This window comes from Lepidochelys kempii, chromosome 12, assembly GCF_965140265.1.
Source record: "Lepidochelys kempii isolate rLepKem1 chromosome 12, rLepKem1.hap2, whole genome shotgun sequence".
Lineage (NCBI taxonomy): Eukaryota > Metazoa > Chordata > Testudines > Cheloniidae > Lepidochelys > Lepidochelys kempii.
Window position 1 is genome coordinate 15,614,902 of NC_133267.1, and position 17,084 is coordinate 15,631,985.

The 17,084-nt window shown below is 41.0% G+C and overlaps 1 protein-coding gene across 4 annotated transcripts in view; it reads right to left on the reverse strand.

The window, feature by feature from the left end:
• The window catches only part of CYLD (CYLD lysine 63 deubiquitinase), a 46,785-nt gene that overhangs the window by 7,351 nt on the left and 22,350 nt on the right, over positions 1-17,084 (reverse strand). For all 4 annotated transcript variants that reach the window (XM_073307654.1, XM_073307655.1, XM_073307652.1 and 1 more), the window contains 7 exons: positions 16,178-16,319; positions 15,535-15,657; positions 13,866-13,957; positions 12,589-12,655; positions 8,515-8,647; positions 7,711-7,819; positions 533-651 (listed from right to left, as the gene is read on the reverse strand). In XM_073307654.1, the coding sequence (XP_073163755.1) occupies positions 533-651; positions 7,711-7,819; positions 8,515-8,647; positions 12,589-12,655; positions 13,866-13,957; positions 15,535-15,657; positions 16,178-16,319 (785 nt within the window). The remainder of the gene's footprint in view (positions 1-532; positions 652-7,710; positions 7,820-8,514; positions 8,648-12,588; positions 12,656-13,865; positions 13,958-15,534; positions 15,658-16,177; positions 16,320-17,084) is intronic.

The following is a 17,084-nucleotide window of genomic DNA, read 5'->3' on the forward strand; positions in this document are numbered from 1 at the left end:
ACATCTATCTGTCCACTGGAAACGATATCAAGACCAGATAATTTAACACGTCAAACAGTATGCCAAACCAGACAGCCAAACAGTAACAGTAACCAGACATGCCAAAACAGTAACCAGACAGTACTCTGTCACTACTACCCGGAACTGAATTTGAACGAGCAACACAGGAAATGAGTAAAATGCTTTTACTATTAGGTGCACTCCTGTTGACCAAAGTTAAAGGATACCAAGCTCCTGTAACCTGGAATTACTGCATTCTCCTCACAGGTTCACAAGGTTGGACTGTGTAGTTACCAAAGGCTACAGTAAATGCTCAATTGATGTAATCAAGGGTGTGTTAATGAATTAAAATCAAGAGACTGATCTTGTTAATGAGGACTGCACCCTTCATGTTGTGCCCAATTGCTAATATCCCTGCTTCCACGTGTCAGTCTGTGCCTTCTGATACTACTATACTACACCAAGCTGCGAGTACACATTAGTTTAAAAGGACCACAGAATTAAAAAAAAAAAAAAAAAAAAGTACACTTACTTGTGTGTTGCAGGTTTTACAAAACTGCTTGATTTTTCCAGCAGAAATGTCAGTATCTTCATAACATTCTCTGCATTCATACATTGCAAGTCCTCCACATATACGGCACTGCCTAGGAGCTACATTGTGGTTTAAAAAAAAAAATGCTTTGTCTCAGATTTTTGTACAAAAGATCTGTTTTGACCTAAAAATATAACCTACATTAAGCCATTTAACATCACTGTTGGTAATTAAAGAAAGACAAAAATAAAAAAATTCCATCGTTATTTTCTGTGGGCTTACTTTTGCTCTTCTACTAGTCTACAGCAGAGGGGCTGGGGGGAAAGAGCGACACACACACACACTTATTAGTCTTAAGCTCAAATACTGATGTAGAAAGTGTTTCCGTACGAGTTTACTGGATGTAACCGCACACGTGCTTTTTTTTTTTAAGCCTACTTCACAAGTTATTCTATATTTTATTAATCTAGTGAGTGTTATACTAGTTAAAATAGCTTAGCATTTAAGCAGAACTTAAGTAAAGAACCACAAACAAACCCTTGACTCAACTAATTGAAAATCCATGGTGGGTCATCTAAAAGCCACATTCCAGAAGATTAGGACTTAATAAAAAGTTGCTATTGTTAGATATTTGAAGTAATTTCAACCAATTTTAAACTAGAGATTTACCTACAGGCACAGTACTGAAACACAGATAAGTAGGTATTATATGTGTTTTTGTTCAAAAGTTGGCTAGCAGTCCCAGAAATTAAGGTCATCCCAGCTTTTCCAATATAAACACTACGTCACAAATTACAGCTAAAAATACTAAAATTCCCAGTTTTTTCCCTTTCCTCTTTTCAATTAAAAAAAAAAAAAAAAAAAAGGTAAAATTGAACTGATTTTTGGCCCAGTTTGGTGAACCGACACTGACACGGCAAGCTACAGAAAGAGAAGACTGAGGGCTAGTCTACGCTAGAAGCACTACATCAGTGCAGTTGCACGGATGCTGCTGTAGCGCATCTTGTGAAGACACTCCATGCTGATGGGAGAGAGCTCTGACTGGTAGAATTACTCCACCTTCACGAGAGGCGGAAGTGTGCCTGTTGCCGACAAAGCAACGGTGTGGACAGCACTTGGATCACTGTTACCTTGCGTTGCTTAGGGGTGTGTGTCTTTTTCTGAACGATGTAAGTTAAATAGACTTAAGCGATAGCATAGACTGCGCTAAGTGTGAAATGAACTTTAGGAGTTTTAGGCACTAATCTGGTGGAGCTGGAGCACCGGCAGGTGAAACTTGACTGTCACTGGCTGTTCAAAGTCTTCAACTTAGCTAATCTCAGAGCTACTGCTTGCCTCTAGATGACCACTATTCACCCACAATTCTGATACATATCATACTTGTGCTGTAACACCTCTTACAGCTGCTAACATCTAATTATTCCTTAGAACTAGAAAAACAAAAGAATTCTAAAGAAACACTATTCACACAAGACCTGACAACGACTTGAATTAAGATTTAATTCTATCCCCGAAGTATAAAAAGAGAGAGGAAAGGAGTATATCCAGACACAAATCTACATTCTACAACGTCTTCAAGATGGTGCTTTGAATTATTGTGAAGAGGAGGAGCAATTACTCACCTTGTGCAATAACTGGAGTTCTTTGAGATGTGTCCCCCGTCAGTGGTCCACTTCAGGTACGCCCGCAGCCTGCACCCTTGAGCTGACATTTTTGGTAGTAGTGCCCCTTTTCCCATGCTCGTGACCCACACATGCTTGTGCCCCACACCAAGGCTATATGGAGCTGTGCAGGCAAACTGCCCTCAGTTCCTTCTCCACTGGAAAGTCCCACTGAGGGCCACATCTGGGTATGTAAATTGTATGGCGGGCTATGAACGTTCATGAAATTGGGGGTTGGGGTGCAGGAGGGGGTGAGAGCTCTGGCTGGGGGTGGGGCCAGAGATGAGGGGTTTGGGGTGCAGGAGGGTGACTCCAGGCTGGGACCAAGAGGTTTGGAGGATGGGAGGGGGACTCAGGGTTGGGGAAGGGGGTTGGGGTATGGAAGGAGGTCAGGGGTGCAGGCTCCAGGTAGCACTAACCTCAAGCAGCTCCTGGAAGCAGCGGTATGCGCCCCTTCCAGCTCCATACGTGCAGGTGCAGCAGAAGGCCGGCAGCAATGTGTGCTGCCCCGTCTGCAGGTTCTGCTCCCTGTGGTTCCTGGCCAATGGGAGCTGCAGAGCCGGCACTTGGGGCGGGGACAGCATGCAGAGCCCTTTGGCTGCCCCTACGAATAGGATCATGCTGCTGCTTCTGGGAGCCCCGCTCAACAGAGGGACTTTGAGGGCCGGATTAAAAGGTCTGATGGGCTGGAGGCAGCCCATATTTTGCCCACCCCTGCACGATACTAAATCTCCTCTTATTAACACGAGCATAAATTTCTCAAGGACTCAAGAGCCATTCTGCAATCCTTGAACTATAGAAAAATGCATCTGCCAAGTCTGCAAAGAGTGTGCAATGATCAAAGGGAAAGTCTTCAATGGTCATCTAGACCTCTCTCTTGGGAAGCCCAACAGCTGTAGCCAAGATGCTGTTCCATAACCACTGCAGTGGATATAAACCATGCTAATGTATCAGCACTATCAAAAGGAGGCCTGGAGTGATGTTTTTGCCAGCAGTTGACCCTCTTGTACAATGGCCTTAAATTGTTCATGATGTTCCTCTGGCAAGCGCTCAATAAACTAATTAAATCTGTTATAATTCAAACAGTTGTATTTGGCCGGGAGTGCCTGATGGTTTGCTATTCTGAAATTTCGCTGAAGAATAAAAATTTGTGACAAAAGCTCTGGTTTCTTGTAGTTCTTATTGTACAGGGTGGACTCTGAGCTATGCTGTCTGCCCTGTTCATTAACAGCCTCCACTAGTAGGGAATTAGGAGCTGAGTGAGAAAACAGAAATGCTGATTTCTTTGCAGGAACCTAATATTTTTTATCTGGCCTTTTACAGGCGTGGAAGCTAGGATTTGCCAACAGTCTTAGTTGGCTCCATAACAGTTTAATTGACCAGAATGGTGATCCTTATAGATGTCAGAGTACTCAAAATATCTAGGAGTTTATGATGGAGCTCCTGCACCTCTAAGTGAATCTGAAGCGTCTCTGTGATTCATCTCAGTGATTCTTGGAACTGTCTGAAGACATATGCCATAGAAGGTGGTGGAAACATCACGGCTGCATCCGGTGATGAGGCAGAAATTTTAGTGAGAGGAGTCAGCGCCTTATTCACCCTAGCTTCCTGCTCCTTAAAGGTCTCTTCCTGATATAGGTGGTTTTGGAAAATGGGCCCTTTTCCGCCCCTTCCTGTGGTGTGACAATTCATTGTAAATTTTGACAATAGAATGCACACAAGTCCCAGAAAGGCGACTGAGGAGGGGCCAAATGGCATAGGTGGAGGCATACATCTGTGTTCCAGTCACGTGGGTGTCACTTGAGGTCTATCCTTCTGTATTATATCAGTGTAGGAGGGAGAGCAATATGTCCCACGATAGACAGGGGAACCCTGCATGGATATTTGAGAATCTGAAGAATCCTCTTTCATACACTTCAATGGTGAAGAGGGGGGAGGGGAAGAGAGAGATCGTTGTTCAGCTTGTTCACGTATAGGAAGGGGAGTATGAAACTGTAAACAGAGGGGTCAGTGACCAAGTCTTGATGCTGACACCCCTCCAACCACCAACCTGTTAACAGAGACGACTCTGGCTCCATAGATATTAGCAAGTCCTTAGGGTACCTAAATTCTTGCAATATCAATGTTATTAAAGAAGGGATCAAGCAAGAACTTGTAGAAGATGGCTTCAGTACCAATGCAGCTGGTACCAAACATTTGGCATAGGAGTGAGCTGACTTCAATTCCATTAGTATCATAGGTAGACAACAGTATTTGGTACTGTTGACTTTCATGCTACCAGTAGCCAGGGACAGGCTTAGAACTTTTACCAGTGTCTCTGCCATTCTGGGCATGAGTACCCGAACCCAGTATTGAGTCTGCCTTAGAAGGCTGACTCCTCTTCACCTTTTCAGTACCAGCATCACTCGGCCTGCATGGAGCTCCCCTTGGGACTTGAGGTCTCTGTCAACTTCTGTGTCAGTGACTAAGGGCAGGTCTACACTACGGCAGGGATCGACGCTCTGAGATCGATCCACCAGTGGTCAATTTAGCGGGTCTACTAAAGACCAACCAAATCAACCGCAGTTTGCTCTCCAGTCGATCCCTGTACTCTACCCCTGACGAGAAGAGTAAGGTAAGTCGATGGGAGATTCTCCCATCGCTCCGCCGCAGTGTAGATCCCGTGGTAATTTGACCTAAGGTATGTCAACTCCAGCTACGTGAATACTGTAGCTGGAGTTGCATAGCGTAGATCGACTTACCACGATAGTGTAGACATAGCCTGAGATTTTCTTGGAGATTTACTCCCACTTCCTTTTGCTTACAGGCAGATGTTGAGGCTATCTCTATAGAGGACGTTGGTACCCTAGTTGTACTTGGTACCAAGGTACAGTCGACCTCTCTACTGGTCTCCTGTGACCAATATCTTGATGTGGACAGGGCACTAGCAGTACTGGAAGATCTATGTACAGGGGATTCCTCAGCCCCTTGATCTGAAGCTGGGCATAAAGCTTTATCCATCATCAGAAGTTTGAACTGGATTTCCCTATTTTTTCAGAATCTGCCCTTGAAGGATCTGTATCTCCCAAACAGCAGAGGTTCTGGGAATGTCAACCACAGAAGGGATATTGTCTCACAGAGGAGGCACCTTTTGAATCCTGAAGAGTCTGGCACTCTTAACTGCCATCTGACTACATACAGTAATACATTTTTAAAACATTTTTACGAAGAGAAAACTGGGAACTGTTCCAACAACTATGCACATTATACGAGCCAGAAGAGTACCCAGAAGTTACCTACTATGGGACAGGCCCAACAAAGAAAACAACAGATCACCTTCAGCCCCCAACTAAAACCTCTCCAATGCATCATCAAGGATCTACAACCTATCCTGAAGGACAACCCATCACTCTCACAGATCTTGGGAGACAGCCCCCCAACCTGAAGCAAATACTCACCAGCAACCACACACACCACACAACAGAACCACTAACCCAGGAACCTATCCTTGCAACAAAGCCCGCTGCAAACTGTGTCCACATATCTATTCAGGGGACACCATCATAGGGCCTAATAACATCAGCCACACTATCAGAGGCTCGTTCACCTGCACATCCACCAATGTGATATATGCCATCATGTGCCAGCAATGCCCCTCTGTCATGTACATTGGCCAAACTGGACAGTCTCTACGTAAAAGAATAAATGGACACAAATCAGATGTCAAAAATTATGACATTCAAAAAACAGTCAGAGACCACTTCAATCTCTTTGGTCACTTGATTACAGACCTAAAAGTAGCAATTCTTCAATAAAAATACTTCAAAAACAGACTCCAACGAGAGACTGCTGAATTGGAATTAATTTGCAAACTGGATACAATTAACTTAGGCTTGAATCAAGACTGGGAGTGGATGGGTCATTACACAAAGTAAAACTATTTCCTCATGTTTATTCTCCTCCCCCCCCACCTCCACTGTTCCTCAGAAATTCTTGTCAACGGCTGGAAATGGCCCACCTTGATTATCACTACAAAAGGTTCCCCCCCCCCACGCTCTCCTGCTGGTAATAGCTCACCTTAAGTGATCACTCTTGTTACAGTGTGTATGGTAACACCCATTGTTTCATGTTCTCTGTGTATATAAATCTCCCCACTGTATTTTCCACTGAATGCATCCGATGAAGTGAGCTGTAGCTCACGAAAGCTTATGCTCAAATAAATTGGTTAGTCTCTAAGGTGCCACAAGTCCTCCTTTTCTTTTTGTGGATACAGACTAACACAGCTGCTACTCTGAAACCGCACATTATAAGGTAACTAACTATATGCTAACTAAAGAATACTATAGCAAATAGGCACACAGTAGACTCCATCTCTGGCCAAAGATGGTGGAGAAGAAACTGAGGACATTTTCACCCACTTGGCTCTCTATAACTCCAGTGCAGGGCACGATAATTCATAGGGCACGTGTGTGTCAAATGGGCACTGCTACCAAAAATCTCCACTCAAAAAGGCAGACACACCCCAAGTGGAGCACCCACAGGGATTGTCCAGCCATACCAAAAGGAGGACAGGAAAAACTGGATATGGTTTTAATCAGGCTGCAACTTTCTCATCAGATGTCTGGGAGTACCCAGCAAATAAAAGCATACAGTGCAGGTAACTATGTTCATTCAATAACTACCCCGGGGGTTTCCGCTAGCCCTCCCTGTTCTTTTCCTAGCCAGGTCCCCCAGCCAACCCACCGTGGGGTCCTTACCATCCAACCCCCCTTCGTAAGGTGGGCTATAAGAAAGGACGGGGTGGCTCCCAGCTGAGCCATTCATAGAAGCCCCAAACCCATCCCTCTGTCCTGTTCCATTAAGTAATACTTCCTTTTTAAATCCTTTACCAGGCCATTTATCCAGTCACTGTACACCTTCCCTATGGACTACCTGCACTGGACATCTGAGCCACACTTACATAAGTTGCAACATATAGCTTAACTCCTTTCAGTCCACACCATAACAAAGCCCTCCTTGAAACTGCTGTGGGGAAAGCGAACCCCTTCCCCCCCAGCCCAGCCAATTTGGTGGTGAGGGAAAAATCCCTCATCCCAAAATCCCCTAAAGGAGTGGCTAGCGTGTCACCCACAGCAGGTCCTGACCAAACCTGATATTTTGCCACCTCAAGGGCAGAGAGTGTGGGTGCGGTCTCGCCTCCTCTGCGGAAAAAGGGCTTACTCTCTTTCACCCCTCTCCACCTTTCTGGTCCCAGGGGCGGAGTCATCACCACAACACTGATCCACACCTCCTTTTGCAGCGGCTTCTGACCTCTCCTCCCGCACCCTACCCATAAATCACTGTTCCCTTTCCCTCAGCAAGCCAGACAACAGTTCCCCCACTTAAAGGTGGGGTGTGGTCACACTGATCAAAAGGAAAAAAAGTTATTGGTTATGAACAAAAGTTCATTCCAAGCTCAGTCTATTTCACAGACTTCTACATTTTTAATATAATCTACCAGGCTACTTACTTTTACAATACCTAGTAATTTATACTTACTGTCTTCAAGTAAGTCTGTTATATTTAATTCCAGAGATGGAAATATTTTGTTGAACATTTTGAAGTCTTTTCCAAATCGAGGCATCTGAATAATCAGACATGAGGGTGCCTACCAAAAATCCCAAAATAGAATGCAATTTAGATCTTCCAAATATACATTTTATAAAATTTTCATCTAGTATTATATTGGTTTATAGTTGCTAAATCATAATGTTTTTAAAGCTACATGTCTATATATTAACCAAAACAACAATGAAAAAATAATTTAATGTTTACAACTATATCACTGTAATCTCATAAAAATCCTAAAATTAAGAAGAAAGGACTCCAACCTAATTCTTCATGTGCAGTAGGTACCAGCCATGTTTAAATGGTATATTAAAACATATACTAATTCCCCTCCCCTGAACAGACAGTATCTGCACAATTTTAACATAGAAAGGGATCAAAAGTCTTACTCCTCTGTAAAATTAAATGATTAACAAAAGAAAATTAACCTATTTAAATGTCAAAAACTTTGTTTTTAAATATACCAAAACATTAACCTTATTTCCAATCAGTTTGGTCAAAAGACAGAGACACACTAAACCATCTCAATGAGATTTTATAAAAGGTAATGTCTAGCATCATGTCATGCACTTTTTCCTACCAGTATTAGTAGACCACTCTTCTCATAAATATTGAATGTTCACCCAGTGATTAAGATATCACAAAATATACATTTCTCCTTTTTTAGGAAACAGAATATTTTCCACTGTGTGTAAAGGTCACATCTGTATAAACAAACTAACAACTGTGACCAACCTCTGCAAACTTCAAGCTGCTGTTGATAAAAGACCATTCTAGTAACTGCTGAATTGTCGGGACTCCAACTTTCTCATTTTTCTCCATAAAAATTTGATAGAAGTAACAGTCTTGTACCTTTTGACCTGCTGACCTAAGAATACAGATAAAAAATATCTTGAAAATAAATGGAATATTTTTACAATGGTTAACATATACTTACATACAGCCAGTAAGCTAAAGGAAACACAAATAACTATTAAAAAAAGCTACAGTGAACAAAGTAAGATTTAAGATTAAGCAAGGAAGATTAAGATTAAGCAAGGAATATGGAGGTTGTTCTGACTGCCCCTTGGCAGAGAGACAGAAGGAACCGCGTGGCGGTTGGGGTTGCATGGGCTTTTATGCCCTTGGGAGAGGTAGTGCATGAGGCATGCAAGACTCACAAATGACTCTTAATAGATACTGCTAGAAAAAACATTCTGAACTCCTACACATACAGTGCACGTGGACCATGAGGGGGATCCACATGTACAAATACTTGAATAAGAAAACCATTTCACACCATTCCCTTTACTTTTAAGTGTATTTTCATTTTTTATAACAACTTCATAATGCTATGCACTTTTCAGGTTGCCACAAATAAAAGCTTAAAGGGACATGGTCAAGTAGTGGATAAGCACAGGTAGAGTTAAGGAAAAGGGTGTTTTATAAAAAAAACATTTAAAGGAATAGAAATATTTTGATTAATGTTTTAAAAATGCAGGACAATGCATTGCTGGAAACACCAACAGAAACACTTTCAAATGCATGAGTATCAGAAAACGAGACACACCAAGGCAATTTTCACTCTGAAAGCTGAGTGAAGGTGCAAGTAGTAAGATAGCAGAAAGACTGAAAATTACATCATAAGTCATATCATACTCTCCTGCAGTAAGTCTTCAAAAGGAGCTTAGTAAATTAAATGTTCATGTTGGACAGATTGACTGACTAACGCTCCCATCAGGGAAAAGGGGTATGAGAGAGTCCATCATTGGTCTCTAACCCCATAGATCACAGGGAAAGGACATTATTGAAGAGCTACTTCATCACACTGCTGGACTTTCTGCCTAGCCAGCATGGATTCCTGAGGACACAGTCATTAAACTTTTGTCTGTGCAATAACTGCTACCTTAGAGCACAGATCAATGCTGTAATAAGCAGCATTAACTTCTTCCTGGATATAAGGAGGATTCTCAGAGCACAAAACTCAAAGTTGCTGCTATCTTGCCTTGCCCTACCCCTTTCACAAACTGCCTCAGTGTTCCATCTTTATGAAACAGGGACAAAAGGCATCTGTGAGGTGCTGCAGAAAAGATAGGTAAAAGGCAGGCATACAGCAGAGGCACTCTTCCTCACTTTCATTTAATTCTCCAGCCCATCCATCTGCTTGTGTGTGGAATATGGCGCTCCAGATTAGCATGTATTGCATTTTAATAAAGTCTGTCACTAGGAACTCTGATAAAGATTACCTCTGTCATAAACATAAAGGGGAGGCTAACCACCTTTAAATCTCTCCTGGCCAGAGGAAAAACGAGGGGGTGGGGGGAAGGGACCAAAGGGTTCTGTCTCTGTTTTTTCTTTGCCCAGACCAGAGCAGGAATGCAAGTCAGAACTCCTGTAAAGGGCTAATAAGCAATCTAGTTAGATAGGCGTTAGATTCGGTTTTGTTTAAATGGCTGAGAAAATAAGTTGTGCTGAATGGAATGTATATTCCTGTTTGTGTGTCTTTTTGTAACTTAAGGTTTTGCCTAGAGGTATTCTTTATGTTTTGAATCTGATTATCCTGTAAGGTATTTACCATCCTGATTTTACAGAGGTGATTCTTTTACTTTTTCTTCAATTAAAATTCTTCTTTTAAAAACCTGATTGCTTTTTCATTGTTCTTAAGATCCAAGGGTTTGGGTCTGTGTTCACCTATGCAAACTGGTGAGGATTTTTATCAAGCCTTCCCCAAGAAAGGGGGTGTAGGGTTTGGGAGGATTTTTTTTGGGGGGGGGAGGGGGGACGTTTCCAAGCGTGCTCTTTCCCTGTTATATATTTGTTAGACGCTTGGTGGTGGCAGCAATAAAGTCCAGGGGCAAAAGGTAAAATAGCTTGTACCTTGGGGAAGTTTTAACCTAAGCTGGTAAAAATAAGCTTAGGGGGTTTTTCATGCAGGTCCCCACATCTGTACCCTAGAGTTCAGAGTAGGGAAGGAACCTTGACAACCTCCTTTGAAAGCATGATTTTTGTCTTTTCAGTGTTCCTTTAAGAAAGCACAGCACTGGGTATCCTTGGGCTTAAAGCATTCTTAAAATTTTGTTCAACTATAAAAACTATACTACATCTATTTTAATGTGAATATCCGAAATTCCCAAACTGTTAAATCTGGAACATCCACAATTTCTACAGATTGATTAGGCAAATCATCATAGTTTAACAGTGCGGAAATACTGCAGTATAGTGGGCCAGGATCTTGCATGTTACATTCTGAAAATATTCTCTATATGGACTCAGTTTTTCCTTATTTTTTGAGAGAGGAGGGGAGACAAAAGCCCATGAATCTGGGCTAGGGTAGAAATAGGAAGAAAGTAGAGAGTGTGCCAGCTCCGCAGCATGCTTCCTCTATCTTTTCCCACAACTTACAGAAGCTTCTCTGAAGAAGCTCCAAAGGAGAGGGCTAGGAGCTGACCACAATAGGTTTAATAATATCAACTCAAATCTGAAGGGCAACTCAGGAAAGTTTATTGCAGAGCTTATGGGGAGAAAGGGATTCCCAGTGAAAGAAGCCCTTGAGAAATTCCTGGCAACAAGGCTGCTGCAAGAGATGTATTGTCAAGGGGCCACAGAAAGGCAAGGGCTAGGCAACAGCATGGAAGCAATAGGCCCTCCATTGCATGCCCAAAGACATGCAGATTTAGGGGGCAAAATCTCTGCCAATTCTATGTGGGGGTGAGGGTGAATAAACCCCCAACATCCTATTCCCAAAGAATGAATATAAAACTCCATGAGTTAGATTAGTTCTCTCATCCTGCCTTAGAAAGAATAACTTGCATAGGGGAGAATGAGGCCCTACAATTTTATAAAGAATTATTTTTAATAAGGACTGCATGTGTTTAACTTTGAAAGAAATAAGGAATCAAAATCTTCATGCCTCCTCCACAGCAAACTATTACATTTTTCCTGAAAAGCCATAATATTTTATGTCAGATTCTACTGCTTAAGATTGCTTCAAAAAGTTGTTCCAAAAGTAACTGGCTACACAGTAAGGGCTAGATTCAGAATTGCTCTATGGGCCCTGTGGGTTAGCTATGCTGGTACAAAGGGGCCATAAAAGGTCAGGCACATAAGACAGGGGCAGGTACAACAAACAGGGGCAGGAGACCTTTACACCATCCCCAGGGAACCAAAAACCTTGACACAAAGGGCTTTTAGGAGCAAGCCAGAGGCAGCAGTAGGCAAAGCCAAAGCAGCAATATGCTTTGCTGATACCCCCGTCGTGAGACGTAAGCTGGGCCCCTCTGGTTTCTGCCCCTGCTTCCCTCGCAAACCAGTCAGGAATGCCTCAGGTTGATGCAAACACCAGTGCTCTTTATTTACAGCTGTTTCCCACCACCGCCTTACTACTTACGTACAGGTTTTTCACAGCCAAACTTTGCCAGCAGCAGGCCCCGGGCCCGGGCCTGCTCTGCCCCACCCAGTCCCAGTCCCAGTCCCAACCCTTCCCTGTGCCTGCCTCTCTCCTCCCCTAGCTTTTATAGCCCCTAACTAATAAGGCTGGCAGCTGTTTCTCTTTGCCAGGCAGGCACAGGGCTCTTCAACCAGCCCCAATCCAACCCCCTTGATTGAGGCTGGAGTGGCAGGGGGATGATTAAGCTCTCCTTACTCAGCACCCTGTCACATCCCCAAATGAGGCTGAAGGCAGTGTTAGCAAGGAGCATAATTTAGACCAGCTTTAAGGGTGGAAGCCCTTTTTTCAGCTCCTGCACTGGCACTAGCATCACTGGCAGAATAAATCTGGCTGTGAGAGTTCAACATGTACATTTTTATTGCTTAGTCAAAAGAGCATTTTACCTTATTTTTAACAGTGGCTCTACTCTTAAAATATGATGAAATAAAATATTCAAGAATTCTTCTGGATCTGGACAAAAATAAAAGTAATAGTAGCATGTTAAAGCACATACCATCTCCAAGACTGTTTTCTGTAATAAAATTAAGCAGCTTTATTCTAATTGGAACAAAAAAACCCAACAAAACATTCAATTTTAGTAGCATCGTAATTATGTCAACTTATCAACTGCCACATTTGGGAGCACACAATCCTCAACTTCATCATCTACTAAGCACCAAACAGAACCATAAACAGATGAAGGCTAAATTCTGGATAACAAGACTTACAGATGAACAAAGATATCCTACTCCAAAGGGAATTATTTGACCCTGTGAAATTTTATCCTGAGAAGATGGAAAAAAGCTACCACCAGCAGAGGAAATAGAAAAGTAATTACAGTATCTGCTAATCGATGCAAGAAATATCTACAGTGGTAATCATTTTTACTTTGTTGGTGCGTCACAGCCTCCAATTTAATATTGATCAGACAGACAGACATCTGCTATCCAGATCTCAATATCAAAAACAGTGGGCGTGTCTTCTTATCACTCCTAATTGAAGGGATTATTAATTTGCTTCTAGCAGGACTTGCAAAGTGCATGCTACTTTCCCAACAGAAAAGAAGGAAATTAGCTGAATAGTTGAGCAGTGACTGGTCACATCTTGGTAATAAAATATTGTGATTGTTGATTTTTTAATATATTTTACAGCTAATTAGTCTCAAACCTGTAAGTAAAAGTCAGCTAGTTTCCCTCACAACATAGGTGAGTCTTCAGGAAAGACCTGAAAGCAGAAAGGGGAAGGGCTTTATGGAGGAGCTCAAGATCATTCCATGAGGAAGGTGCTGGCCTTCCTAAAGAAAGTTCTTTTTCCAACCTCTCTCATGGTCTCTGGTTTTTTTTCATATCAGCCTTGGACCTCCTCTGGCTGGTGGAAGAAGTTTCCCCTTTGTAATACAGGGAAGGGGGAGGGGGGGGGGGGGAACCAAAAGCTTAGATTCTGCAGAAATTGCTAGTTTAGGCCTCCTCATCAGCAGTAGCTAGCAGGAGAGTAAATTCTTCAATCTCCATCCCTAAATCAAAGTTTTGATACTATAGTGATGGGTGCTACAGAAAAAAAAAAACTCTGTATATCTTAACATAGAATATGTAATTAATATATTTTTTCGGTCCCTTCTTATAGCAACTACTAGATATCTAGAAACAAACAAACAAACAAAAAAAAACACCTCTACAATTACCTTTTTCCTCAGAAGTGAATCCTGATGCAGCTTCAACTTTTTCAAGTATTTTCCTCAATTTCATTATTTTCGTGGCACACACATATCCGTAACTACATTAAGAAATTGGTTTAATAAACTATTAGCTAACCCTTTTCATCAAGTCAATAGAGAAGAGAGACTTAATAACCAGAAGCTAGAATACAGACTATTTGCTCAAAAAACTTTATTTCCCTTACTGACTTTTATAGTATCTGGCATTCCCCTCATAAATCTAAATGCCAGACCTCTTGTATTCTGCAGCACAATGGACCAAGTTCTTTATCATTGCCACAGTTTTCTATGACAGAGTGCTGCTGAATTCTGAGGTGCATGGACATTTCTGTGATCGCTTCATGTAAATTCAGAGTTTTATAAAACATGAAACAAATTAGTTTCTTGTGTTATTTTCTTGTGTTACACACATTTCAGTTTTGGAATAGTTGTCAATTTAACTTGCACTACCCCACCATATTCAGTATTCACCAAATTTTATGACAGTACACAACAGCATTGCAGAAATAGTTCCAGTTAAGAGTATTTCACTTTTTTCTGAATGCAAAAAGCTGCGTTTGAAACATGGAGGTGGTTGAAGTTTTGTGAATTAGAGAGGAGACGTGTCTCCTCTTTCTATATTGTGGGAAGGTGTAGCGAAAAGCCTTGAAACACTGGGGGCAAGGGGAGACAAAAAAACAAAAACAAACAAAAAGTTTTTAATTTTCTGTCCTAGCAATCATCTGAGATTTCTTTGGCTGGAGATAGATTGTGCAATCCATTCTCTGGCCATGGAATCACAAAATACACGAGTGGTGTGCACGTCTTCACTTCTAAGAGTTCAAAATCCAGCATTTTTCTTCAAAGGAAGAAAGCTAAAACTTTTACAAAGAAGCTATTAATGGTAAAACCAAAGTATAGCTTCAGAACTATAACCATTACTAATTAATTATGTTTTCATAGACCCCAGTGATTTTTTTTGAACTAAAGATGAATTTATAATCCCCACTGCATATTGCTATGTATGTCCTACTGTAACATTTCCTTTGTTCTATGAGCCTCAAACTTCTCATCTCTACTCATTACCTTTGAATTTCTCTTTTAATATAATTTGCTAAATGATTTATTTCAGTGTATGATATACCCACAAAGCAGAATTTTCTGAAACTTTTTAAAACCAGTTGTGATCGTTACTAATGACTAACGAGGAAGAGAAGAGTCCGTCTGAATCACACAATCCTAAACAGAAGAGAAACTGAGGCACAACTGTTTTTCATGCCATAGTTATCAAGATGTTGGGTAGTTAGAACAATCTGTCTATCCAAGTCACCATTGGTGACTACTACCACTTATTTTGTGCCAACACATATGGTTTATCTAAAGCTAGAGACAAGTTTGTTTCCAGTTCCAGAAAATGGAAATGCCGATATAACTATGCCGTCTTACATTTTTTGTAAGATCATCTGCAGTTACACCAATTAGATTAAAAATCACCAGAGCAGTTTATCCTCGCTGCCTTACAATAGCAGTCCTCAGGAAGGAACTTTTCATTCCCTTGACATACTATTGCACAGTTGGCTAGGTATTTATGAAATTTATACTAGACTGGAGACTCATTGGCTACTTCTGATACAATGTTTTCTATGCAACTACTTACATCCGCAGAGGGTTTACAATCTCTGTCCTTAGCAGCTCTTGAGTTTCACTGTAATATTCTACATCATTCTTTTCTTTTGGTCTAAGTAAAACAGTGTCCAAAACAGAGCTAAAAGAAAAAAGGCTGAAAGACAAAAAAAAATTATTTTCATTCTGTAAAATGCTGAGGAACATAACTAAGTCTCAAGACAAACCAATGAAGGCCAGAGGAGGAAGTAAAGAACAAAATCAAGCAAAAATAAATTACTCCACACCAAAGAAAATAAAGGTAGAAGACAAGAATAATGACTGGAAACCATTCAAGAATTCAAATTAAACATTTCATGTTAGGAAGTTATTTAACCCACTCAGTGAATATCACAATGTATAGTCAGGAGCCAATCCGGCCCTGGTGGGTTCCATTCAATTGAAATGAATGTAATCCCTACACTGGCATAACATGTACAATAGTTATTCCACTATGTTCATCTCCAGTATGTAATCATATATATGTATTGTTCATTGCACAGCAATAATGCAAAACATTCAATACAAATTAGTACTCTGCTACTCTATTATGTTTGTAACATTTCTCCTCACCCACATCTTTGAATTCAGTTGCACAAATTAAAAGAAATTAAAAACAAAATTAAAAAAAACCTTACCAGAATAAGGTGGAGTCTAAGTAACAGGAATTGTAATGACCCTGGATACCTTTCTTCTTTCCAATCATGGTCTCTAAACCTTCTTTTTCTGTTTTTGGAGGAGTGTTTTCTTCTACTACTTCACTTAAGTATCCTCCAAAGGCTGAAAATATTTTTTTAAAGTTACTTAAAAGCAAAAGTGTTTTGTAGACAACATATTGCTTACTTTAAAACCATTCTTTCCCTATACTAGAAAGGGAGACAAGGTTGGTGATGTAACATTCTATTGGACCAATTTGTCTTGAAGGAATGTACAAACTTTCAAGCAACAGAGAGCTGCTCTTCAGGTCCTGGAAGGAAGCAGTGTGGCATTTATTGTACTATTTATTCTCAGTGAGTGAAACACATTCTGCAGCAATGGTGCACAAGTCCTTAAAGCCCCACTGATGTCCTACATTACCACACTTGGATTGAGCCCACTACACTGGAATAGTTTTATCTAGTGTGCATAAATGAATTTCATCCTAATTTTTACATATTTTATTTAAACCATCTTAAAAGGTACAAATGTTTAGAAACTCTCTCTCTTTGCCAAAACACATCTAGCACAAGATCATCAAGACAGTCTGAATATTTTGCATCCAGAGAATATGCCTCCACCACATACACAAGCACTCTTTTCCATTTAATAAGTTGTTAGTATTTACATGCTGATTTTTTCCCCTCTCAAAATAAGCTGTATTGAAGGAGAATGGAAGCGGACTTACAGGATCTGAACCAGATCATATATTGCTGGAGTTGCAAATGTAATTGGCTCAACCTGCATCAAGGGAGATTTAGGAAAAAGGTTCTAGCTATAGAGATAGTTAAGCATCGAAACAGGCTTGCAATGAAAGTTATGGAATCCCCATAATTGAAGGTTTTAAGA